Source organism: Chaetodon auriga, chromosome 16 (genome assembly GCF_051107435.1).
Source record: "Chaetodon auriga isolate fChaAug3 chromosome 16, fChaAug3.hap1, whole genome shotgun sequence".
NCBI classification, from domain to species: Eukaryota; Metazoa; Chordata; class Actinopteri; order Chaetodontiformes; family Chaetodontidae; genus Chaetodon; species Chaetodon auriga.
In genome coordinates, this window is record NC_135089.1 from 11,357,297 (window position 1) to 11,384,437 (window position 27,141).

General features: G+C 42.6%; 2 protein-coding genes across 3 annotated transcripts in view; both read right to left on the reverse strand.

The window, feature by feature from the left end:
* Positions 1 to 1,524: 1,524 nt before the first annotated feature.
* cacng5b (calcium channel, voltage-dependent, gamma subunit 5b) lies at positions 1,525 to 8,901 on the reverse strand. The gene is made up of 7 exons (XM_076752607.1): positions 8,783 to 8,901; positions 5,630 to 5,888; positions 4,391 to 4,477; positions 3,677 to 3,817; positions 3,434 to 3,579; positions 2,117 to 2,403; positions 1,525 to 1,655 (listed from the first exon to the last, which is right to left on the reverse strand). Exons 2-6 carry the CDS (start codon positions 5,823 to 5,825, stop codon positions 2,143 to 2,145), a joined length of 831 nt encoding a protein of 276 aa, XP_076608722.1. The 5' UTR covers positions 5,826 to 5,888; positions 8,783 to 8,901; the 3' UTR covers positions 1,525 to 1,655; positions 2,117 to 2,142.
* A 773-nt stretch (positions 8,902 to 9,674) lies between these two features.
* prkcab (protein kinase C, alpha, b) overlaps positions 9,675 to 27,141 on the reverse strand; it is a 93,574-nt gene continuing 76,107 nt past the window's right edge. The window contains exons 7-18 of one of the 2 annotated variants that reach the window (XM_076751921.1): positions 26,955 to 27,089; positions 25,965 to 26,058; positions 23,661 to 23,690; positions 20,629 to 20,769; positions 20,300 to 20,473; positions 19,345 to 19,436; positions 19,024 to 19,086; positions 18,066 to 18,204; positions 17,036 to 17,116; positions 16,021 to 16,128; positions 14,174 to 14,314; positions 9,675 to 12,040 (exon numbers count right to left, since the gene is read on the reverse strand). In XM_076751921.1, coding sequence (XP_076608036.1) covers positions 11,876 to 12,040; positions 14,174 to 14,314; positions 16,021 to 16,128; positions 17,036 to 17,116; positions 18,066 to 18,204; positions 19,024 to 19,086; positions 19,345 to 19,436; positions 20,300 to 20,473; positions 20,629 to 20,769; positions 23,661 to 23,690; positions 25,965 to 26,058; positions 26,955 to 27,089 — 1,363 coding nt within the window. In that variant the 3' untranslated portion in view covers positions 9,675 to 11,875. The remainder of the gene's footprint in view (positions 12,041 to 14,173; positions 14,315 to 16,020; positions 16,129 to 17,035; positions 17,117 to 18,065; positions 18,205 to 19,023; positions 19,087 to 19,344; positions 19,437 to 20,299; positions 20,474 to 20,628; positions 20,770 to 23,660; positions 23,691 to 25,964; positions 26,059 to 26,954; positions 27,090 to 27,141) is intronic. The other variant, XM_076751922.1, reaches the window with a different exon arrangement.

Consider the following 27,141-nt stretch of genomic DNA (forward strand, 5'->3'; position numbering starts at 1 on the left):
GCTATCATTAATGAATTATACAGATCCTTCTCCTAAAGTGCTGCGACAAGCTCTCTGAATGTATATCACCATCGTCCTCAGTCACGCAGAGAAATGGCGTGTAAGTCAACCTGGTCGGACACATGGTAAATGAACAGGAAGTAGAACAGGAAAGGTAAAAGAAAACATGTTGAGCCCCTGACAGAAACGTGTGACTGGGAGAGAAGCTGTGGGCCAGGATGACTGGGGAGAGAGCGCCCTCTACTGTTTATCTACAAAAGTCGAGGAGTCAATAATTATAGTCACATGAGAGGAAATGTAAGTATGTGACTACAAGCCACGTTAATTGAATTATTATTAAGGATGATAATAAGGGCTATGGCAGGGTTTGGGGTCGATTCTAGTAAAGGCAGCCTTGTAGAATCACAGTTTTCTCCATTACTTAAGCTCATTTTAGGAAATATTGTACAATCATTTTGTTCACCCACTCAAAATATCAATGGAGCCACTTTACACTGTCAGCGAGGTGTATTTTTTTTTAGCATTGAGGTCACAGTGGCAGAGTTGTAGTGGACTGTATTAAATTCAGAGATGTTTCTTGTAGTCTGGAAAGTAACTAAAACTGACAAATGTAGTGGAGTAAAAAGTGTATTTCCCACTGAAATGTAGTGAATTAAAACTAGAAAGTTGGATAAAATGGAAATATTCAAGCACAAGTTTCTTGAATATGTACCAAAGTACTTGAGTAAATGTACTTATTTACATTCCACCACTGTGATAAACACGCCTGATTGAAAAGAAAAAGAACAATCCAACACTAACTCCACCCTCACTGGATCAACTGAGGATATAAATGTACTCACACACACACACACACACACACACACACACACACACACACACACACACACAGTGGAGTTGAGAATTTGCATGTCAGCATGTTAAAGATTTGATATTTTGCTGACAATTGTGTCAAAGCAACTGAGAGAGACTATAACAACACAAAACAAAAAAAGGCTAAACGCTGCCTCCCAGTGGATGAATACAGGATCACTGTGTGGAGAGGAAAAAAAAACTACAGGCTGTGACGGCAGACATTTATTTTACAGATGAACTCTCCTCTGTGGAACTTCATCAAGACCAACACTCAGCATAACAGCACTTAATATGCAGATACATCTTTACATCAGCTCCTACCATGAATTCATATAATGACAGCTGTACAGATATAAAACTCTATAGAAATCCATCTGTCAGACATGTGCATTATGTACCTGGATGTGTCTTGAGACCAGAAAAGTCCTCACTGATGACACATGGAAATTATCACTGTCATCATGTCTCACTGTTCCAACTGTTACAACCATCATAGGGGAACGTCTTCTTGCCTACAGAGTGAAGATGTTAGAGACAAACAGCATCTGTAGATACAAAGCAACAAGCAAACCCGATGAAACAGGAGGCTTGGCAGGACTTCTTCATCTTGTTTCCTCCCAGGAGTGTTACCTGCTCCTCTGTTTGATAGCTGTAATAGAGCCGATGGATCATCACACACAACAGTCTCTGCTTTGTGGTTTAGGTCTGTCCAGTGTGGGAGGTTTTGTCCTAGGGTAGATTTTCGCAGTGTTTTATGATACATCAGTGCTGCCACAGTTAAGTGCTTGAATGAAAAAGATCTAAAAGCAAAAGAAACATTCATTGCAAGATGAGGAAGCTGAGATATTCACACAAATAAACAGCTAGTATGAGGCACTGGAGGGTAAAATGCACAGATACAATTAAACCAAAATACAGAACATTTTTTCCCTTTCAGTCAAGTTTGAAAGGTCTATCGACTGTATACCGGAGTTTCACTTTGAGACCTTTGCAGAAAGAACCTAAAACCTGCAGATTCTGCCTCCACCTAAAAAATGCAGGTTTGCTACAACAAACCCAAAAAGCATCTGACCCTATCAACAGCCTCAATTCAGACAGACATTTCTAAAGTCCTCAGGCCACAGTCAAACCTGCACATATTTTTCTCTCTGAAAAACATCAAACTCACAGATTAATATCTAAGTTGTATCTTTTTCTTGAAAGAAGACAGTCCTCATTAGGCTTTGTGACCTTATGTGATCATCAGTTACCCTTTAGTCACCTTAAGGTGGCCTCTGTTGTGATGACTCAGCAGGGTGAAGAGGAGACCTGATCGTAGTCGGGGCATTTGAGGAGAGCGGGGTAGCTGGCACTCATCTGGAGTGAGGCTTCACTCGAGATGTCTGAGGGACTTCGTCCACGTGACCAGGCCTCTGGGTGGAGGAACTGGCCCGAGTGGTCGGAGCAGTTGCTGAGGCGAGGGCGGTAGAAACTGGGGTGACGAGGCTGGTAGATCTCCTCTGCCGTGTAGCGCTTCATGAACAGGTAGACGGACATGACGCCTGCACTCTGCGGTGAAATGAAGCCAATGGAACAGAGTATGTGAAAGGATGAATGAGTCTGTGACTGCTCTCATGTCGAAGACACAATACAATTTATATTTATATATATGCATTCCAACATCATTACAGCCTCCTCTAAGTTTAAACAAGTCTCCACAGCACAAAACCAAAAGGATCACTTTCATTTGTTTGTGATTAAGTCAGACTGTTTGTATGCTATCATCTGTATACCTTAATGCTGGTATGAACAGCTTATATTTTATCCTCAATATGGATATCACTGTTATTATTTGAAATAATCACAATAGCGAGTTGTAAATACTGATATTCATAACAGTTATACAGAACAGTGTGTCGGCGTTTGATTTAGTGCTGCAGTTCCTTTTGTGACCACTGGGGGGCAGTGAAAGGTCATGATTCTTCATACATTCTGGGTAAGTGTGTACTACACTTCATCAGGTGCACTTGTGCAATCTAGTACAATCTAATCCAATGCACTACTTTACAAATCTAATAATTTGGACTGTTTGTTGACATTGTCAGAAATGTATAGAAACACATGTGAATGTACTCCAGTTCAGTAATGGCAACACATCTTTGAAAGTGACATCAAAAACCTGAACATGGAAGGCATCATAAAAATGTAACTTATGGTAGGACAGTTGTACTGATTGCATTTTATTGCACAGGTGTACCTAATAATGTGGACATTCACATCTAAAAACTGAAGGAAACTTTGAGAAAACTTAAATCACTCTAAGCGTCAGAGGTGCCAGATATAAATCCATTTTTTGGTTGCAAAGTAAATGTTTGATAAGCAGCATTTAATTTGTTTTATTGAAAGCTTTCGAAATGAAAGAATGGCCATGTTTTTTGTTTTAATATATCCAGCTGTATTTGTGTGGATAATGTGATTTTTAAGATTCTGCACGCTTAGTTTTATGCTTCATGTTTTGTGTCTTATCTTTTTGGGACAATAGTGCAAACAAGTGTCCTCACTTCGACATGTCATCCCTTTCAAGCGGTCGGTTGCTCACCTCAGTGAGCAGGAACGAGATGGCAGCGAAGGCAAAGGACCAGCCATACTTATAGGTAAAGTAAGCCTCACTGCTCTTTGTCCTGTTCAGCATTTCATCATTTATGCTGGAGATGTACAGCACCAGACCCACAACCAGAGCCAGACCTGAGAGACGAAGAAATTAAAGTTAAATTATCAAACATCCTTCTTAAAAACCAGAAGAGAGGACAGAAGAATGACCAGAGTCAGAGGAAAGGCGTACCCGAGAGGATGAAGAAGATTCCAGAGACAAACGCCAGGATGGTGCGGTGAGGACGAACATGGCCGATGTTGTTGAGGACGAAGCCGATGAACATGAAGAAGAGGCTGACCAGAGGGAAAGGAGTGGCTGAGCGGATCATCTCTGAGGAGGGGAGGAAAGCTGCTGGTTAACCTGTTCAGTGACCAGTCATGCTGTCAACAAAGTCACGGTGACTAGTTCTGCCGAATGATACTTTTGAGGAATTAAGGAACATCGTGCTACTGTATCCCATTTGTACGGCAGCTTTACACACATAAAAATAATGGCTCTGTTGGGAGGAAGTGGGGAAGAATCAGTCTTGAAATAAAGATGAAATGTAGACACTTGATCATCATCCCACTCCTTTGCCAGATTTGTTCGTGTATCAGAGCTTATTACACTGACTCACTGGAGTGGAGTGATCCTCAGGTGAAGCTTCGACACTGAAGGACTTGTGAGGTGAACTGTCTGAAAAGGTAATAAGTATTCTAGAGTGGAGCAGGGCATCAACATGAGGATTCGGATGACTCACGCTCGTCGGTCTGGCTGTATTCAGGTGGTTTCAGAGCACAGCCTCATTAGGAAACAGTACGTTTTTACCATAAAAATAACATCCCGGCTGTTAGTGTGAACAAACTCAAGGAGGCTCCTGAGTTATTAAGCCTAAAGCCGTTGGAGATTGGAGTTGCTACTCACTGAGCACGTTTACTGTGGACTCTGACGTCAGCTGGACATTCATGGGCATGATGTATGCGATGGTAAAGCAGCGACCAGACTCTTCGCCTGAAGGGGAAAGAGACAAGAGCATTGAGACAAAGTATAGAAACAAGGTGAAGATGAGGAGAGATCAGGAAAGAAAGGAGGAATCGCAAAGTGAGAGGTGTCTAAAACAGACAGATAAGAAGTCCAAAAAGGCAGCCAAGGGGTCACCGCAGGGTCGACGGGAACAAAAAAGGTGAAGAAAAGCTCAAACTTTACAGCTGAGATGCCACAATAGATGACCTGGCAGGTAACAGTGGCTAAAGGGCAGGTGTACACTGTGGAACCAAGGAGGGAATTGGGAGCAGGTGTGCATGTTGGTGTGGAGGTAAAAGGTGGAAGGACACTGAGGAGGAAGCCATTAGAGACTGAGAGAGTAACAAAATCAACCTCTGAAGCTCATTAATTAACATATTATCTTATTTGTTTGGGACCAGTAACTTCCTGAAGTCTCTGCTGCAACGAAACTCCTATAAAATTATATTTCCCCCAACAACAAACCTGCCCGAATTTCTTCTGTTTGACTTCTTCTGTGAGTCAACACAGACAGCATCATGTGGAATATAAAGGCATTATTATCTCTAATACACATAACAGATTTGACCAGATATTTTTCCTATATTTTAACACATTCTTGATGTAAAATGATCTATTAAACAGACATATTTGTGATGGATGTCCCTGCTTCAAACATTGTTGCAGCATTTTCCTTAAACTTTTTTTTTTTTATTTTTAACAAAGTGTGAGTTACGTCATATTTTCATTATTCTCACTTCAGCGTCACACACACTGTCACATTCAGACACCAGCTAATTCTGCTGCACGATGCGATGACATCTGTCTCTGGAGACGTGTAGGTGCAAGTTTGAGTGTGTGTGTGTCAGTGTATGTGTGCGTAAATATAAATCGTGCTCTGAATGCACCTTGTTTTATACTGTGGGATGGAAATACGGAAGAAACACAACAATACTGAGCTGATGCCGTGACAATACATGTCAGTGTGACAGGTTTAGGTCCCTGCTGCCACATTTAAATGCTGCGCAGCACAAATGAGCAATATGATTACTCTACTCCAACATTTAACGTCATTGCATGCGTCTGTGCCACAATCCTGATTCACACACGATTAAAAGTCAGACTTCACAAAAACCACACACCACCAGGCTCGTTACTAACCGGCCAGGAAGCAGACTCTCCAGAGGCCGGAGTGCAGCGAGGTCTTGATGTCAGTGCTCTGGTTCAGAGGCATAATGACGCCCTCCTCCAGGTACAGCCAGTAGTCGGTGCTGACTGCCACTCCCAGCAGCCCCAGGCCGCTGATTGCAAAGACGCTGCTCAGCAGTGTCAGGGCTTTCCTGCCGCACGCACTCATGGTGACAGCGGGGGGAGCTTCCGGCAGTTGGTGGTTAAAAATGAGAAAAGTCCAATAAGCAATCTGGAGGAGGAAGGAGAAAAGATGGGAGAAATTTAAAGGAAGCTGGACATGGAGACCCAAAGTGTTCTTATAGATAAGATATATGAATAAATACTGTTACGGTGGAAGGTAGGCAGTAAGCTCCACCCCTTCAATGATGTGCACGTACTGAGGGCACCTGCACTCATTAGCGCAGCTGGAACTAATCAGCCGGGCTGCTCTATAAAAGGAGGCTTGTGGCTCTGCTTTAGTTGGGTGTGTGATACCGGAGGGTTAACACCTTCAGTTGGCTCTCCTGGTTTTGTGTGTGGTATTGTGAGTGAGTGAGTGAGTGTGTGAATGTTCTCAACCTGTAGTGATTCTTTCTTTTCCAGAACTTCACTCCCTCCTTTTTAGTGACTCCCAATCTTTTGTTTTCGGGCTCATTTCTTTGGTTCTTCTATCATTTTGATAGAATTAGTGGGTGTTTGTGGATAAGTTTATTCCCCATCACCTTTTAGACCCCAAGGGACCCATTTTTGTGTTGAGTGCAGTTTGTTTTTTGTTAGTTTCCCCTTCCAGCGACCGCCATTAAGTTTTGTTTTGAGGGGAAACGTAACAATACAGACTATGAATTATTAATAATTATTAGGAATTGTTATACTTTTCACCAAAGTAAGTACACAGCGCTACTTTCTGGAAACGGAGACGTCATCTCCCTGCTTCATTTATCTCTTGCTGCGCACACATAATCACATTATAACATGCAACCTCAAATTTCTATAATATATCAGAGAAACACTTCTTCACCTTTTCCAGCCTCAACACTGCCTGTTTAGACCGTTAAACTCTCACGGTTGTGCAAATTCATCATGTTAACAAAACCCCAACAACAACACAGTGTTTCACACTTGGATCAAGGACACTCTCACAGCCTTGCAGGTGTGTGTTCGTGCGTGTGTGTGTGTGTGTGTGTGTGTGTGTGTGGCCAGGTGCTGTGTGAGCTTGGCTCAGAAAGAAAGGGGAAGGAGGGGAAGACTGTAGACTGGAGAGAGGATGAGAGACAGAGAGGATGAGGAGGGTGAACACTGTCTGTGAGCTTCATCTCTTTCTCCTGTCTGCATGATATTCAAGAGTCTCTGACAAAGCTGGAGAGACTTAACAAGTCAGATCTCATGATTGGCAGCTTATGAAATGTCAGGGCAGCAACTGGAGGAATCAATAGCATCTTTGGCTGTTGTGCAGGTAAATCTGATCCAGATCAATCTTGTTCAAGTCTGTCACAAAATGCTTTTCAAGTCTTTAAGATTTTGACTCGTAGGCAGACAGAATGGGCAACTTTCCACTTAAACTTGTTGTATTTTTAATCTTGGACCTGTGCACTTCCTCCTCCTCCAATATTAAAGTTTTATCAATTCTAATTCAGTGCATGTCACCGCTAACTCTGTCCAACCTGCCACGAAAAAGGAATAATGAAGGCAATCCGATGGAGCCTCCAGACTGAGGGACATTAAAGGTGTTGCAGCCTTCTACTGTGAATACAAATGCTGACATCATTTGAAACCCATGACTGGATTTTTAACATTTTACAGCCATGAATCAGAGCCTCGAAAAAAGGCCAGACACTCATAAAATCATTCATAAGTCAGAGTGGGAGTTTGGCAGACTGATCAGATAGTAAAACATCATTGACAGTGACATGGTGCTGACACACGTGAATGATCTATGGACAGCCGGCTAGAGGACACTCTGTCAGGGAGAGGCTTATTTGAAAGGACTCAGTTTTAGCTCTGTTATCTGTAAGTTGAAGTTATTAAACGTGTGCACCAGTATTAAGATGATAAATCAATATTTTCCTTCTACACATGTGCACTTTTCTCCGTTGGCCTGTGAACAAGCAGAATTGAAGCTGCTAAAAGCTGCTCTTGTCCACCAGCAAGGTCATCCCTCTTACTTTAAAAAAGAGGCCTCATCACTCACACTTTGATGTCAAATTCAGTTCCCTCCTTGTTATCAGTCCTTTTATTATTTACATTTTTACCATTTTTTTTTTCTTAGCGATAGCAGAGAGCTGTCTGGATGTTGCAATTGAATGGTCGGACTCTTAAACCTCTGGGCCACCATGCAGGACTCTCCTCAGCAGCATCATTCACAGTAAAAATAAGATAAGATTTCACCTAAAATCTGCTTTATTATTGCCCACAGCTGAGAAAAGGGCAGATAAAATCATTAGATGATTTCATTATAATCCTTTAAATGATCAAACGTGTGCTACTCGCAGAAATACAGTGTGAAGTACAAACTGAGCTACTACACAGACCATAAATATAGTAGTGACTGCAGAGCCTTATTACTTCCACATCAGATCATATGTTTTTGCCATCTGTATGCCAACATGTTGAGGCGTCTGTGGAAAATTCACAGCCAACTTTCAACGTGAAATAAATATATAAATAAAAAAGAACAGAAATACTCACACTTCACTTATCAAACAGGAAGAAAACTGTGTTTTTTTTCCCCCTCACAACATCACACACCAGTGATCTCACTGTTCTTGCTGCTAAAACATAATTTCCAACATCAACCATACATTTGTACCCTGACTCAGGTACAGTTTTCATGATAAGACCTGAATGTCAACCATGATGCTCCGAGGCGGACTTTAAGTGCATTCATGAGGTTATGGTGTGACAGTTTCCAGCATCCTGTTGCAAGCCTGATATTCCATCACACTTCAAAACGCTGCAATTTGGAGAAATGTTGCTATACATCAAGCCCACGTCAGGATGTAGAGTCACACCACCCCACCAAACCTTGATAAACTCACAACAAACATCAGACATTACACATCGGAATAAAAGCCAGTTAATAAAAAGCAGGAGGGGAAAAAAATAAAAACACGCCAATATAACATGCAAACACTGAATTTTACATACTGTTGTTATGTGACCAATCTCCGCGCTCGCTTTCTTGCACTTGGGGCAAAGATTGCGCTGGAAGTTGTGGATTTACACCCGCGTGCCTGCACTGGCCGGAACTCTGCTTTTGTTCTCCGTCGATTTGGTCCCAAATTCCTTCAGGAAACTGTGAAATGAAGCCGCGAGAAGCTGCTGGGACCGAGACGATGCAGCAGTGCGTCAACTGCAACTCAACAAACCGAGTCGTCCGGACCCGCTGCACGACGTGGTTTCAGCTGCTGAATGTAAAACCAGAAAAGAGAGAGAGAGAGAGAAAGAGAGAGAGAGAGAGAGAGAGAGAGAGACTTCAGGACCAAGGACAGCTCCACTCAGCTCTGACAGGAGGTGAGACAGCTGCCTGTTGAGGTGATGTGTTTCAAGTACGCAGGAAAAACAAACCACCACAGGTTCCTGAAGGTAACACATACAAACTGAACCCTTGAGCTGTGAATTCAAGGTGTGTCTCAGTCTGACACTGTCTGAGCCTCATGGAGGGCTGGTTTTTCGAGGAATACTTTATATCCTGTAGGGTGTATAAAGTGTGACTAATGGTTTTGTTGAAGGTTAATAAAATCTTTAACAACAGACACCAACAGGCCTTTATTAGAGACAACCTTTAGTTAATGTAATCCAATACAACAGCTCAGCCGTAAATTCTACCTTTAGTTACTTCAAATTGCTTCTTTAGTCTAACAGCAGTCAAAATGCCAAATAAATAAATAGCTTTGATTAGCTTGGATGACGTTCAATTTTATTTTCTAGCCCCCCTCTTTTCTGACCCTCCCTCCCCCCAGTAGCACTTGTGGTGAATCAGACGTGAAAGAATAAACCACCAACAGCCACTTCCCCCCCAAAATAACGAGTGCAGATCCATGTTTTTCATACTTTATTTGTACACAGTATTCATCATACCACAATGAACAGAGGAACAAGAAGAATCAGGTTAACAAAAGCAGGGGCAGTGACAGGAAACACATACAAACATCCCTGTGGCTCTAACTGTAGCTTGTAGTGGTGCTGTACCCTGACTGGCCTGACATTTGATTATCTCTGTCATGGGTCCAAAGGTTGTTTTTCAATTCTCAATGTGAGACATGTAAACATTCAGTTTTCTCTCTTAACCTTAAAAATCTTGTTTTGGTCCTGATGTGACATCGGTCTACATGTTAGGTAACTAATTCAGGGAATAAGAGCTGCGGTCTTCCTAAATTTGGCAGTTTTGTGAAACCTCGCTGTTGCAGCTTTGCGTGCCTTTCAAGAAAAAAAAGAAACACTGCTGGACACACACCTAACTGGAAACAAAAAAGACTCCGTTTGGCACCAGTGAACAAAAAGCCAACAGAGGCGTTTTACACATATGTCTGTTTAGAATTCAGCTTTTTAGTCAAACAGGTCGGGCTACATGAGCGAGTGGGAGGGGACGGTGAGCAGAAAAAGCGTACGATGCTCGTCGGACGGGTTCGTCTCATTCTGTGGAAACTCCATGCTCCATGGGGGGGCGGGGATCTCTGTATCATGCAGGGGTCTTTCTCATGCTTAGACCAGGCCTCGCCTCAGGCATGCACACAATATACGCGAGAAAGAAAAGACACGAAGCCACCGAGAGCTCTGAAATCCTCATACCATCGCTCAGTTTTGAATTACAGAAGGAGTCGGCCCTGAGACGACCAAGGCAAGAGGGGACTCAACCGTTTCACGCACAGTAATGCTGCATATTCTCCATGACACTGAGTAGTAGAAAACAAAGGAGAAAAAAGTGGAAATACATATAACAAGATTTGCTGATACCAAAGCTACCAAAGATTCAGCCAAACGTTTTATATATATATATATATAGTCGTCTTCGGGGTAATTTAAACATAGAAATGTTCAAACTGTCTACGGTAGTAAAAGCACATTCAGTTCGTAGTATAAAATCTGCAAGTAGCTTCTCTTTTTGAAACATCTCTTCAAAACATATTTACAAAAAAAAAAAAAAAAAAAAAAAAAAAAGAGACATACAATAGAGGGTTCAGACATCTCTCTGGACATAAAAGCTAGAACATAAAACAGGAACAAAACCTTTTTTTTTACCCCCCGTAACTATCAGAAACTTCTCTTCAGAATAAGACTCCCCAAAACATACAACAATTATATATTTGATATTATAATACTAAACTTTACAGTGATACCAGACGTGTACTGCATCCTAGAGTCTACTGCTCATACAGAGTCAGAAAGTAAGCATGCAACAGAGATCTGCTTTGTGCATATGGAAATAGCATCTTTAGATTTTTAAACACTCTTCTGATCCACAGTTTTCTGACCCCATATACTGAACTCGCCCTCTGGAGGCAACACCCACCAGCTTGTGACTGCAAGCATAATGTGCTTCTGTTTGTCCGTGTTGAGTTAGATATAGCGTAGCTCCACGTCCTACAAAACGACAGATATAAACGGCCCCTGTTTAGGGGTTTTAGTGTGTTGACAGTGTTTGGAAAGCCAGAGGGGAAAAACATTACAAGGACTGTAAGGATAGAAATGTTGTCTTTCCACTTCTACTTTGGCACTCATGTAACAGCATACTACCTCTTTTTTTTTTTCCTTTTTTTTTTTAAAGTATATAAATATAAAATACACATGTAGCGGTTCAGAAGTCGATAAAGCCGAGACAGAGCAGAAAAATATGTTCCGTTCTTGTCGTGCATTGCAGCTTGTTGCGTAGTAAGACGGGGCGACGTGGAATGAGAAGGAAAACATCTTGCATCTTTAATACCTAATGAGAGAATAACTGATAGACACAAGAAGAAGGCTGCAGGTTTGGGGAAAAACACAGACGCAGATGTAGAATAAAGAACATATTGTGAGATGTTCGGGGGAAATTATGCAAAAAATATCAGTGCCATGTACTTTCTCCTCACCCACAAACATCCTTTTTCACCCTTGGCTCCACTCTCCTCAGTCACTTCTGTACACAGATATTCATAACTAGTAGACAGAATACTGTAGAGGATGATATGAGTCTTCTGTGGGAGTTCGGAAGGATCCTGTAGTCAGCGACAGTCCGTGCTTTTGGGTCTTTCTGCTCGCTCCTCATACCACGCTGTGCAGGGACGGATGGATGAACTGAGGGTTCATGTAGGAGAAGCCCGCGAACTCGCTCTGGTCGATGTTGGCGATGACCAGCTGGTCGGGAGGGGTCAGCACAGGCTGCGTGCGCGTGAAAAACTTGTCGAAGTTTTCTGCCCCTTTGCCACACTGAAAGAGATTTGGGGGAAAAAAAAAATGGGAAGAACGGTTTGATCAACTCCACTGCAAAAGACTACAAAACAGCAACAGGACGGTGGATTCATCATTGAAAGGCTTTTCCCTCATGAGTCTTTTATTAGAAAGCCGCCCAACAGTCCCAGAGGGAAGGTGGCGCGGGGGAATGTCGAAGCCCGATGTGTAGCCGGGCAGAAGTTGTAATTAGATTAGGAGCTAACCCTGAGCGTCCACAGTGGAGGTCATCAGCATCGCTGCGCGGCTCCGCTCTGGGCTGTCATGTGTCTGAAGCAGCTGAATATGTGTGGATATTACTGTGCGCCACACTTTAACAGACAGATTCCTCCAGAATGACTAATGCACAACAAAAACAAATCTGCAGTTTACAGAGGATTTCAGCGCCTGCTGTTTGCGACACATTTTCTCAGGAGACGTATCAGCATGTCGGGCTTTTTTCAGCTGCTTTGTGATATTACAGAAGCAAAGCCATTGAGCCTCTAATGGATCTTTTGTTTGCCCGTCCCTTCAGACCAATTAATGACGCAGTGTATGAGCTCACAAATGTGATACGCCGCACAAAGCCCTCTGAATGGATGGATCCACTTTTAGCAATGTTTTCCTCCCCCCTTTCAAGAGTGGAGACGGATACATCCGCTCTGTAACCCTGCATTTTCCATGGCCCTTGTGTGGAAGTAAAGGGAACTCTGCTCTTAGAGAGCTATTTTTAATCCTCGGCGGCGACGCTTGTGTTGCTTAGGGCGCAGTGCTCACAGAGGAGATGGACGACGCAGCGGTCCACGAACAGAAAAGGAGTGTTTGTGGTGACAGGAGGAGGTTCAGGTGTCGGTAGGGGAGGGGAGGCACGTGTCAGGGGCAGCGGGGCTGGTGGCTGCAGCTGGGAACCAGCCTCAAGCTCTGCTGGGTGCATATAAACCATTGCACTGGGTGAAGATGAATGGGAACGGCAGGGAACAGGCATACAATATGGACCCATTCATGCGTGTACTTAAAGACTCTCTGAGGAAGTAATTCAGTTCTTCTGTGGTGATTCATTCAGGAATGACACAGATTTTCTGGTGATTTGTTATTCTTAGCATACAGGAATGGCAAGAAAACAAAGCAGGAGCAGGAGAGAATAAAACCCAGTATTGGATGTTTTATGGTCATTACTTTCTGCCATCATCCTCTCTTTCTGCATCTGAAAACAAACGCCTGTATGACTTTGAAGTTACACAAATATTACTTATATATTTCTACCTCTCGGACAAGTTGAGCTGAAGGTTAATGTAAACTAACTATTCTATAAACGATGATATTAAAGACACGCCTTCTCGTCTTCTCGTCAATGGTTGAAAGGTCCTTCGGGCATGTGTGGTCAGATTTAATGAGTTAACCTGAACTACAGCAGGTGCTCTTTTGATCTCGATAACCTTGTTGCCTCCTGTGACAGTTTGCATGCATTGATAGAAAACCACAGTGATTTGCCTTTTAGTCAACTTTCTGGACATTTTCTTAACATGCAAAGTTGCTTAACTTCCTTCACATGCTCGTATGAAAATGTGATTTTAATGTAAGTGATGGTGAGATTAACCACGAGGGCATGGAATCTGCTAAACTTACTGTGTTTTTAGTGCAAAATTGGCTCTTTTTGTTACAGTCAGATGCAACACAAAGACGAGAATTTTGAATTAAAAAGACTGAAACTTTGAAAGACACCTGCTTGATCTGTCTAACTCAAAAACACTAAAGAAGGAAACAGGACTGTGGATTTTGCCCACCATCTCTATCTCTATCTCTATCTCTATCTCTATCTCGGGCATATGAGTACCTTTCCTATCATATATGAGCGACATTTGGGTGGAAATATACTGTTTGAAGTGTACAAAAAGGACAAGACACACAGTAAGACGGTCAGAGTTTAGGCCCATCATTGTGTAACGTTTTTGTTAGCACTAGGCAAGATGGTCACACAGTATATACTATAACATGATGTACACTTGCTTGCAAATCAGTTATCAAGATCAATGATAGAGGATTATCTTTGTAAGTCCAGCTGCACATATATAAACATCTGGATACACACACACACACACACACACACACACACACGCTCAGGGCATCACTCACCACTTTGGGTTTAAATGGCGGCTGGATCTCCCTGTTTGCCAGGCGTTCCCAGTCGATGCGTCTGAAGAAGGCCTGCTCCCTGATGTCCATCTCTCCCTCCGGGCCACAGCCGAGACGCTTGGACGGGTGTTTGGTCATCAGCTGGTGGCAAACAGAAGAGGAGGGATTAGAAGATGTGACAGGGTCAGTCAGCTGCTTAAGGGAGAGAAAAGGTAAAAATAGTGAGGCAGAGAGGGACAGAAGAGAGAAAGTGTGTAAAAATCTCTTTGCTTCTTAATACGCCATCACATCAGCAACATTATGCAGAGCCAGACCGACGCTCTCGCTGTTTTCACTCATCCAGCTTTAAAATAGTCGCAGGAAATTGCGCCGCCTTTTTCGCAGCTCCGTTTCTGATTCAGCAGCCACTTTTAATTTCGACCATGAATCACTTTTGCAAATGAGATGTGAAGCAAACAATGAGCGGGATCGGGATCTTTTGTCAGCGCCTCTGAGATGATGAATGATATTTTTCATGGCGGCATGCAGCTACAGGGTGTACTATCATAATAAATGAAGGCAGGCTATGTTATTAAAAGACTTCATGGGACTGGGCCTGAATCTTAATTGAATCTTCTCTGGTGTGTAAATTGACTCTGAAAACTCATTTCCTTGTTGGTAAATAATCATAATCGTGACAACCGTGACGCTCTCACTGTGATGATCTCACACAAATGATGCACAGGCGTAAGAGAAAACAGGTAGACGATTAACGGCTGTGATGAAATGGAAAAATTAAACCGTCTTCTGTGTCACATTAGCCAGAAAAACTGCAAAGATAGTAGGAAAATTTAAAGCACAGTGACCTGAATGGATGCTGTCACTACTCATGCTGGGGAAGGTCATACGTGACATCTGAGATTAAACTGGCTCTCCACTGATTTTGTACATCTCTTTATTCAGCACAGGGAATAAAGGACTCCCCTGAATGAGGCTGCAATTGATAAATTACTTTTGTGATTGATTAATCTATCAAATCATACTAATGACTGACTAATGGTCCAAAACAGTCCAAAATGTGTCCAGTTTACAAGCTGGAAATTATTAACAATTAATCAATCATCAAAATTGTTGCAGGTTAATTTTCTGTCAGTTGACTCATCAGTTAATTGATAGCTTCGTTCAGTCAGTAGAAAACGCTGTATAGTGTGTCTGAGGAGGGACTTTGTCAAGACTGAGGAAATAATACATCGGTCAGGTGAGGGGGGAAGGGGGTGAAGACGATATCAAGTAGCATTATGGGAAATGTAGGATGTGATTTTAGAGTTTAACCCATAGGAGTGATTCAAATCAGGATATCTTACTTCTGCTGCCTGAGTTTTGAAAATACTGTCTCGCAGGTCTTTATCGGAGTGTAATTCAAAACCTGCAAAAACTGTTCCTAACAAGCGTTTGTTATTGAAACGCTGTCATGTCTGTGCAGCGTCAAACAAAGATTGTGATCTGTTTTCTTTCCTGTGCAGGTTATTGTTACTCAGCAACTGCAAAAACGTATGGATGTGCATGAGCCTCCTGATGATTGGCAGCCAACGGTTTCAGTTCTTGCCAGCAACAGCAACCTTTTCAATGCAAAACGCTGCCAACTGTTATGCTTTTCCACAACCTCCATGTTTTCCAGCTTTAATGGCAACAATAGCATATGATGGCAATGCTTTTCAGTAGCTCACACCTATATCTTGCACACCAACGCTTTTCAAAACAGTCTCTGCTCTCTTACTTTAACAGGTAACAATATCTTAACTTAGACAAAAATAAAGATTATTGTGATGGATTATGTCTCTGCAAGTATTAAGTGAAACAGTACTTACTCCCTTGCAGATGGACACAGCTTCTTTAGACATGGACTTGGGGTAGGACACGTTGTGCTCCATGATGGACTGGAAGAGCTCGTCTTCGTCCTCTCCATCAAACGGTGGCTGCAGAGGAAGACACGCAGAGTTCAAGTAAAAGTTGGGTATGATGACAACTTCCAGCTTGAGGGTTTTCCCCTGTGAAACCCGACGAGATACGGAGGCGACAAAGTCAGCGGTGTGAGCTGAGCGGTGGGAGCAGCTGTGTCACATCTGTATGCTGAACCACTGTCTTGTACTGGATTTAAATTAGGGTGGGTGTTTTGTATTGGATGTTTCGTAGTAAAAATGATTTGGATCAGTGCTCTGTGATCCATTTTCAGCAAGAAACACATCTTCTGCTGAAGTGTTGCCTGGAAACTGGAAATCTAAAAATCTACTTTTCTCTTTCTGTCCCAATATGAGTCAGTCAAGAAAACTTTTTATTGTGGTTTCTTGCTCCAGGGACACGAGTCGCCCCCAGTTTCTAATCCCTGAAGCTGCTCATCGTGGTCATACAGTCTCACTGAAATGCTACTTTCCTTTATGTGGTAAATGATTTATGATTTATGATTTTTCACCTTTCAAGACCCAGGAAGTCGATTAAACTTCCCAGTGTTATTATACCAGACATTATAATGACAAGTATTACTCTGTTAGAAATACTGCTAAGGTGAGGTATAGAAACACAGCAAGTAATGCATATGTGGTACTTTTTGGTAATCATATAATCTGTAAATTATTTGAAAATAACAACTAAAAACTTTCTCCTCATGATACGGTCACTCTCTTTGTCTTTTTTAAAGCTGCAGCTAGCAATTACTTTCAATATAGATTCATCTGTTAACTATTTCTGCAATTAATGGATTAATTAATCTGTCCAAAATGTCAGGAAATACTGAGAAATACCCATCAATGTTTCCCAGCTTCCCAGAGCTCCAGGTGACATCTTCAAATTGCTTGTTTAATCTGACCAACATTCAAAAATGCATACCTGTCCTGCAAGCATCTCATACAGAAGAACTCCATAAGCCCACCAGTCCACTGATTTTCCATAAGGCTGGTATGCTATAATCTGGCAGAGGGAAGAAGAGAAAAGATTAAAAACTTGAAATAATCCACAAGTGTGGTTATTAACAGGTTCAGTGGTAAATAAAGATGGCTTCATTTCTGCTGCCAATATCATTTTTTGACTACAGGCAGGTAAAAATGAACGCTTTTGTGTGATGTTCAAGCCCAGAGAGCTACAGTAAAGATGTCTGACACGCTGTGAACTGTAGCGCTGAAAGTAACATTTCTCTCATCTCAACTCAAACCAAATCAACCACCATTAAATACAGTCAGCTATTTTGAGCTGCCATAACAAAGACGCTTTCTCCTACCATCCAATTTGCCATCCTACAACCTCCTCCCACACACAGGCTACACACACACACACACACACACACACACACAACACACAATAATAATCATGCAGACGCACAACCAAAGAGCTAAATCACAGCTGCACTTGCCTTTAACAGAGACAGAAATGCAGCAATTTATACAGTTCACAAAGCTACAATTTGTTGCTCAGCTTGTCGACACCCACACATGATATGCAAGTGTTTATATCTCTCTCCTCATATACTTAATGAGAAAATACGGCTATACTTTGCCCGTGTGTAAACCCAAAATGCTCTCCAGGTCAAAACTGCATAGATGTTGTGCTAGAATGCCATAAACTGAAGTCAGAGGAGCTGTAAGAAAGGCAAAGAGGCAGCTCATGAAGTCATTATAAAGCCATTAATATTCAGTAAAAGTGATAAAATCTTGAAAAAGACATGTTTTAGATGAAGCTTGCTCTGAGAAACGAGGAGTAAGGGCTTCCCTCGCCTCCCACCTGTGAGACAGTGTGCCTCCTCATGCATGAGTGCAGACGGTGGATAGATATACATAGAAATACTTGTACACATAATACTAAACAGGTAAATGATGCCTTTGTTTGTGTTTTCCTTCCTGTATTCTGGACCTTTTATTCTCACCTCAGGTGCGATGTAGTCCGGGGTGCCGCAGAAGGTGCGTGTGCTCATGCCTTCGTACATGTTCTCCTTACACATGCCAAAGTCGGCAATCTTGATGTGGCCCTCGGAGTCCAGCATCACGTTGTCGAGCTTCAGATCCCTGCAGCAGAGCGGCTTTGTGAGCGTTTGTGTACGTGCATTTTTCAGGCTGGATTTGTGACAACTTTGATTCCAGTCGTGTGTCGCTGTCAGAGTCTATATCCAGACTCGAGAAGAACACAGGAAAGTGTCGCCCTACACCACCGCCGCCGCTTCTCTCAGCAGTTTATCTGTCTGCAGCACACATCATACGCTGGGATACAAACAATAATTGCTTGTCCTGAAATAATTTTTTCCACCATTCTGCCTCCTTTGTGCTTTTTTAAAAAAAATATTGCAGTTCAGTCTGTCTCTGCTCTGCTTATGTTTGATGTCTGAATTCTTCATTTTTTCTTCCCCTCATTCACCACTTCTGGCAGCTATATCTGTCACAAAGTAGTGCCAGGATGCCAAATACAAGGCTGGTAGAATAGGAAGAATGGATGTGAGTCCTTAGCTGGAGTACTGAAGAGGAACAGGGTGACCTTACTTTCTGTCAAGCATTACTTTCAGCCCTTTCTATTTTTGCTTTTTTTTTTTTTTTTTTTTTTTTTGCTTCAGGGTGATTAGTATGGATTTAATAATCGCTTCCTTCCAGAGGGGATCCAAGCTGTGCAGTTAAATACAGACAGACCAGAAAGGTTAAATCTACACGTCCACTTCCAGCCTTTCTTAATTTCTCATTCTCTGTGTCTGTCACACATTATCTTATCCATCTAAAATGTAAAATGTTTTACTGTAAACAGCCTGTGTTTGCTCTGTTTTCCACTTAACGACGAATGAATCTGAGGTGAATGTGGTGCTTCATTACATAAAACAGGTTTCTCTCTGACTCACCCACCTGTAGATGATTCCCTTTCGGTGCAAGAAAAACAAGCCAACGGCAATCTCTGCAGCATAAAACCTGCAAAATTGAAAATCAGCAAATAAGCAGACACACTCACCAAATAAATTTGTCAGGGGAAGTGATTATAATGAAAACAAGAATCGTTTGCCCTGGAGAATAAATGCCTTGAGATGACACGCTACCTAACCCTAAAATTGCATAGTGACATTAGATGATGTTTACTGGTTAAAGGGGCTACTCATACCATGATATTTGTACACAGAATAATCTACACTGCTCTTTACGCTGCCTGCTGATGAACTGTAGTGTCCTTACACAGCCTGTGGCTCCTTGAATTTGCCCATACGTTGGATATGATACATAAGGTCTCCCCCGTTGATGTACTCCATCACGAAGTATAGCCGATCCTGGGGCGAAAAAAAGGATGTTATAACCCAAAGAGCAGCTCTAAACAGACGTTACACGAAGAAAAGTGCAGCACACTGCTAAAAGAGCATTACATAGAAAAAAATGTGATGGGAATATAATAGAAATATAACATGTACTCTTATCTAATCATCTACAACCATAAATCTATCGCTATAGACTTAAATCAAAAGGGATATTAAAATGCCCGATGTGATTTATTCTTTCAGTGCACTGGCTGTGGTCACCTCATATACCTTTATCATAAGTCAGGAGGCTTTGATCAGTAAATGTAGTTTTTATTAAAGACTCCTTGAGTCACCCTGTCTACGCACAGAGTTGACGTCATGCTGGAGACTTCGTATTCAAGGGTGGTCTCAGCACAGTATCAATTTTCTCTGCAGAGGGCCGGCGAAAGAGTGCGAATAAATGTAAGGCAGATAGAGATGTAATGGCAGAGAGGCAATCGCACAAGGACATAAACGCAGTGTTTCCGTGACTTTTGGGAACCAGACTTTGACTTGCATTCATTTCTTGGAGACATAACTATAACCCCTACTTGGCTTACCCTAACCCCGTAACCACTAACCTACCCTAACCTTGACCTAAACCTAATCTCACCTACCTTTACCCCAAGTCTTCACCCTAAAGTTTAATGACTTGCGTTTTATCCCCATTAGGAAGGCAAGTCCCCACAATATGAGTGTGTAAACAGATTTACGTCCCCACAATGTAATACACATCCAAACATACACAATGGTTTCCAATGCCAGGGCCTGAAGAGATGCCTGATGAAAAAAATGATGGAGCAAAATGGCATTAATCAGTTATTTTTCTGTGTCCCTGAGCTCAAGTTTCTACACACCACAGTCTGGAAGCAGGAGTGGAGCTGCGTGAGGAAGGGCGGTTTGTCTCTCTGGGCTAAGACCCTCTTCTCCACCATCGTACATTCAACGTCGTCATCCTGTATCACGACGTCCTTCTTCAGGATCTTGATGGCATACAGCTCCTCTGTTGACTTCATCTCCGCCAGCATTACCTGCAGTTGATGAAGACACCACGGGTCAAAGGTTGCAATGAGACAAAGAAATTCTGAAACAAATGCTGACAATCAGGCTTTCTTTGGCTGCCGTATTCAAAGCGCTACAGTGATTAATGGCCTCTTGTATTACCGTCTGCAGTCTTGGCTCTCACCTTGCCAAAGCTGCCCTTCCCCAGCAGGGCCAGGAAGTTGAAGTCGCTCAGTCGGACCCGGTCCATGTTACCTGAAGGCAGGCTGAACCGCCGGTGGTCTGACGGCGTGATCACTTTCTTACCGTGCCCCAGCTTGGCTTTCTGCGGCATTCAAATAAAAAGTACACTCAAGATTTTAATTTGTCCACTGCATGCGGGTGTCATACAAGAGATCCTATGTTACAGTTACAAACGTACAGTTTGATAGTTCCACAAATAAAGGAAATAATAATAATAAATCAAGCAGGAATATTAAGTTGTTTGCTCTGAAGTTGGTGCTCTAACACCATGTATAGTCATTCCCCGTCTTATGTGACTTGAAGAGTTGTCATGCTGGTGTCTAACAGCTGTTCTGAAGACTGATATTCACATCTGGCTTTGAGAGAAAGCTCTCCCTGCAGACTTAATCACTGGCCGAAGAAAGCAAATAGAAGTACGCTTGCCAGCCATTAATCTGGTATTCTGTAGCTTTCCAGTTAGATTTGGATCATTAAAAACTGATTAACTACAAAAGTGTTTTAAAATGTAATAAAAATATCTCTCGAAATGGGTTGAAAATGCAAAGAAGTGTACTTTTTGCATCATTAATTAACAATCATGTTAAATGTAGCATTGAGGAAAGCATCATAATTGAACTAAAGTTATCTTCCGGATTACTTTTGAAACACAGATTGTTACATTTTCAGTCCCATTCAAGATATTTTTTATTTTACATGCTTGGACATCATATTCTCTTAGATGATAAATTCTGTAATTGTTTAGCAGTCATTATGTTCTCATCATCAGGTTTCTGTGCGTAGAGAACACAGGGATCTGTTTTTCCCACTGACATGCCAGAGACCCTCACAGATATTCAGCAGCATATCTCTACTGGTGCATTTTGGGAAATCGTGAGGTGGGCAGTCAGCAGGCAGCGCCAGCATTGCAAGGTTCCCTGTTGTTATAATGACTGGCCTGCCAAGCGTGTTTGAACAAAAAGGGCAATTAGGATCCTGCCAGCTTCCATCATGGCTCCAGCGGTTGTCTGTTTCTGTCAGATAGAGCAGAGAAAACAGGCGACCGGTGGGGCACCGAGAGGCTGTTTCCAGGCCAACCGTTTCTCTTCTCTCGACTCAATGTGGTGATACACTCAACAAAATAACTGTCACGTATCTGCCGTGGTTGGGTTAATTAAGAGCAGAATAATGTGAACATTAACTTGGTGTGTCAGTTGAAATTACAGAGAAAATACCCTGGAGGAGAGTGGCTCTCACTTTGACCCTGGGCACTGGTGACTCTGTACGCTACCAAGTACCGTAATTCATTGCAGTTAATCATTTTCACCTGGCAGCCCAGGTGTAATCGAGCCCCAGAGGAGACAGCTGGAATGAAAATCAGCAGGACTCTGACAGCCAGAGAGCGGACGTATTAGATGTGATGTGAACTACAACAAGGTGGCAAATACAAGAAAAACATCAAAGAGGGACTTAAAGTGCCTTACAGGGTGACGTGTTTCTTTCTAAAAGCAGGATTTCATAAGAGCGTTACGAAACAGATTTACAGTTTGTTGTGGCTTGGCGATGATTGATGACGTAAACCAGTGGTTCCTAACCCATGGGTCACAGCCCAGAGAAGGGGTCCCAAGATGAATCTGAGGGGACTCAGAAAGATTCAAAGGAAACTGTTGCTCAAAATTCAGTTTATTTTTTCTGGATTTTCCCTAATTAGTGTAAAATACTGCATGTTTTCACCTCTTCACACCTCTGAAAATCCTCCAAATTGACAAAAATCAATAAAGGATTTTGGCTTTACTGCTGCAAGGGGACAGAACTGATCTGGTTTATGTCAAAGTTTTATGTCTAATTTAGGAGTGACAATATTTTTTAACATTTGAATAATGTGTTAACTCTTTTTTTCTGTTTACTGCAGCGTGCAGTAGTTGTTCTATCACCACCCGGACCTTGCAGATATCTAGTAGTCATTTTTTCTTTACATCAAGTACAACATGGACAATGTGCCTGTATAAAAATGATACATAAACAGTTCACAAAAAACACATGTACCTGTTTCAACACACACAAAAAGTCTGAAATATTTATGTCAGAGTGGCCACAAAGTTGTACTGAAACACATACAGAACGATGCAGCCAGTCTAAAAATAAACACAACACTGCCACCATGTGGAGATATTTGGCATGCACACCAAACACACCGAAGAACCTGCTCGAGTGTGCATCCAGTCATACAGATACTGTGCATAGGTGAGTGACCGTCCATGCTGCATGTCCTAACAGCCTTCTATAGTCCAGACCAAAGGCAGACTAGTAGAGGGCGGACTGTGGACCACACTGCCAGCCAATGACGAGCAGGTGTGAGGCTCTCTTGGCCAATGACAGTGCACTGATAGTGGTGAGGAACACATTTACTAACAACAATGCTGTCTGGTGTTTGTGTGTACTGTCGGGGGTGCGTATGTTAATGCTGTGACATGCACATTTTCTATAAATATTAATGGTGGAAACCTTAGCTGCTCATGTTTTTGAGGCTTCACTTTAAAAGAGGATGTTGCATTTTGCTCTTATTTGTTGCTGGAGGAAAACCAGCTGCTTTCCAGTTTGTGCTCTTAAGCCAAATGCAAATGCTGCAAATGTCAGAGTTTGCTGGTCTGACCTTTGCTGCAGGTGCTGCAAAATCCTCAGAAACTGCGTTGCTGCTTCATATTAAAAGGATACGTAGTCCCTTTAGTTTTACATTTCCGCGTGTGACACAGAAAGAAGGAGGAAGTTAGCGTGCGAGAGGAGTTAGAGAAATAAAAACATGTTCATTTAGGTGGCGTATAACAGCAAGCAAATCTGACTGGTTCAACTGTACACTATTGAGAGCCTTTGTTAGTAAATCAGATTAATTTGTGGAAGCTCAGCAGCGATCCACAAACAATCCTGATACAACAAGTAAAGTGAGCGTGATGCAAGCTGGCGTGAGAGAAATAGAGACGGAGCAGGCAGGAGAGCTACCTTGAGATAGTGGATATTTAACTGGCAGGCCTAGAAGAAAGAAGAGACTCACTTATTAGTGCGGTCAAAGGTGAGCTGCTGTGTGCATGTGTGTCTTTGCTGGGAAGGAGAAAGTGACAGAACACACATGTGGAGGGATGAGCTATTACCTCTATGTCTGTTTCACCTATCAACAAACAGTGAAGTCAATCAAAGGCGCGATTAGAGAACACAAAAAAATCATTTTCTGTCACATCTGGTCGGATCTCTACATCTTGCTGCTAGTTTCCACGGCAACTGCACAGTTGCGTGAAGACGCTAGCCTCGGAGGAAAGTCAAGGTCAGCGTTGTGCAGCGTGGAGAGAAACGGAAAAAATGAAAAACAAGAAGACTCAGTGTGCGACTGCTGTAGGGAGGTGACTTTATCACTCAGCATTTAAACATCTGTATACAAACACACGGAGCTAGACTTCAATAAAACCGCCCCCGCGCCCTCCTGTCTCCTTCTCAGCTGAACACCACACCTCTTGGCACTTGTTTACATTGCAGCGTTTAACACAGCAGCCACCTTAACCTGCATGTTAATGATATGGACGTGGAGAGATGATGAGCTTTTTCTTTCTTTTAAAGTGTCACTGAAACCTCACTGATTGCAGTAAACAGACCGGCCACTAGAGAGCACCGAGAATGTTAAGTTCTGCTTTACTACAAATCATCTATACAATACTGCCAACAGCATTTTTGATCTGTTTCGTCCTTAAGGAGTCTCAAACTTTGCTTGGAAGAAAATCGCATTGAATGATTACATTTACTTTTAGTCAAACTTACATTATTATTTCACATTAATAAAGCAGGAAAAAGCTCAACTTTTACACGAAAGAAGAGACTGAGGCTGCTGCTTTCAACTCGGACTCTCATCGCCTGAACATCCTAGGCGGTCCAGTGAGGTGTCGATCCAAAGGTCAGAGTGCAGGGGCCGTTTTGAAACCAACATAGCACCTACGCGTACATGCTTGTTGGAGTTATAATCGAGAAAATGTGGGAGGTTAGCACATCTGCCAGCTAATTTAAACATTATACAGTTTTGGGCTAAATATTTTACTGTGTTGGATCGTCTGGCCCTTTGGCAATGTAACAAGACCGAAGGAGTGTTAAGAGAGGGGATGCCCAGTGGTTAACCCTAACCTTGTTACAGTGGTGGGCTGGTCTGGGGGGTATTTATAGCAGCAGTAGAAATATTACAGGAATACTGTATTATTTTACAGGCAGCAGTGTGTCTCTATAATCCTCTCCCTCTTCTATGATTACACGTTACTACTTGTCACCTGGATCATGAAGGTGACACTACTCTACTGAATATAGGGGCTACAATATAGTATAGAGCTGAGCATTTCTAGTATATATTTTACAGAACATCATAGATTCAAGATTCAAGACGTCTGCTACTTCAGCACCGTGAGCAGCACCATGGATTCATCAATAAACAGCACAGTCAGGCTGATTTCAGAGCCTGGTGGGGGACAGAGATTCTGTGGCTGACAAGACTAACAATATTCAACTAAACAACCCCTCTGCCCCAGAACTCTCTGCCACCAGAGGAAGGGGAGGGGGGATGCAGGTTAACAATGAGGATGACATCTCCCCTCAGATGAGGAGACAAGTGCTCTGCTGCAAACCCAAGGAAACACAGCTGAATCTTTAACGCTGCTAATGTCGACAACATAAACCCTTTCTGGACTCCTGGATCATCTATATGATTTCTTCCTCTGTATTTTCAAATGCGTTTGCTAAGTCATGCAAACAAAATCGGTGGTGCACAGGAATCCATGCTGACTAGATGTCAGTCTGCAATGAAATGGACAGACATAACTGAATATTTTAGCAGAAACTTTTAGTGCTAACCTTCATTTAGACGTCCATAGAACTGCTGGGTTCAGATTGGGCTTTATGAAAAGTACTCTGCCCTTCATTGCCTTGGTACAAGTAGACGCCGTTTGTGGCGGTTTCCACTGACAGGGGTGAGTGTTATGAATTATCTGCAGCTGCACTTGCACCTCTTAAGTCAGGCCTCCAGGAACTTGTTTTCATTGCCAACTATGAGCTTGTACTGTTTATGTATATATAAGATTTTCCTTTAAAAGCAAGAGCATTCACTTCTCATGCCAGAAGAAAGTGATCTCCCTCTCGGGTGCACAGGGTGAAAAGCGCAAGTGGGACGAGGTTACCATGGTGACAGGAGAGAGGAACACATTTCGCTGAAGTGAGTGTGACAAAGGAAAAACCTACAAATTCACAACCCGAGCCAACCTCCCTCTCTGCCCTCACCTCAAACTTCTGTCGGAGCTCCAGGTTGACGTCATCCACCTCGGGGATGGGGACGTTGTAATACTCCCCCTCCTCCTGGTTCAGCAGCTTGTACCTGGGAGAGGAAAAAAAAAAGGCGGAGGATAATAAATGTGTTGCTTCATTTACTTTCCTTTTAATCCATCTTGCATGCATCTCTTCCTCCGTCAATCCCACACAGCGATAAAACTTTACATCTCTGCACCATTTCAATCATAAGTCTCTGAGTTTGCAGGCCTGCTCTCCGCCAACAGCGTCAGCTTGACTCTCCTCTCTACTGTCCTCTCAGCCTCTAATGACCTGGAACGTACAGCACAATACAAAGACAAATGCATGAAGACGTGCTGTTTCTGAGCTGCCAACGCGCAGGTTTTTCCTGGAGCTTCTGACTGAGCTTCAGGCAGCAGTCCATCAGGCTGGGTTTAGGCTAGGCGGCGGCAGGTATGCTAACATAGGAGAGTGACTTTAACGTCTCTGTGAGTGTGTGTTTATCAGTGTGAGACAAAGCAGGCTGACATAGACAGAGAGATGAGGAAATGACGCCAGCGGGTGCTGTTTGTCAGAGTGAATGGAGTTGGCTTCGGCCAGCAGTGTTTACATCTGTGTTAAGCACAATGTGCTGCTGTTTTAGTGACGCCAGTCGAGCCCGGCGTGGTGTCAGACAGCTACAGGACATGTAAGAAGACAGGCTCTGTGTACATGCTCTTGAAAGCCATCATTTAATTACTGTAAACGTTTGTAAGAAAGCATTTTTTTGCACTTTTAAAGGACTAATTGTTATCCTTCAGGTCCTTTACTGGGACTTCCCTGATCATTACTGTATATTCCACCATGAAAGTTGTAGACTGGTTGTTACAGCAGCACTTTACTTCCCTGCCAGATATACTCAGCTGTATAAATGTAGCATATAATGTAATTCTGGATGTGATGACATCCTCACTCCAGAATAAATACAAGTGAAAGATCACTGACCATCCACAGTTGGGCGCTTTGATCAGCTCGGACACTCCAAAAGACATGGAGCCCATGAAGTCGTTCCGGGTGGTTCGGTCCCAGTCCCACACCTCAATGGACAGACGGCGGTCCTTGTCTGATGCTTTCAGCTTACTGAATATGTGCACAAGGGGAAAAGAAGCTGTAAAATACTCTAAAATGACCA

Excerpts from the sequence above, each read along its gene's own strand:
- cacng5b (XM_076752607.1), bottom strand. The coding sequence starts at position 5,825 with ATGAGTGCGTGCGGCAGGAAAGCCCTGACACTGCTGAGCAGCGTCTTT. Across the intron at positions 3,580-3,676 it reads AATCTTCTTCATCCTCTCGG|GTCTGGCTCTGGTTGTGGGT; the intron begins GTACGCCTTTCC and ends TTCGTCTCTCAG. Across the intron at positions 2,404-3,433 it reads TCTCGTTCCTGCTCACTGAG|AGTGCAGGCGTCATGTCCGT; the intron begins GTGAGCAACCGA and ends ATTTCACCGCAG.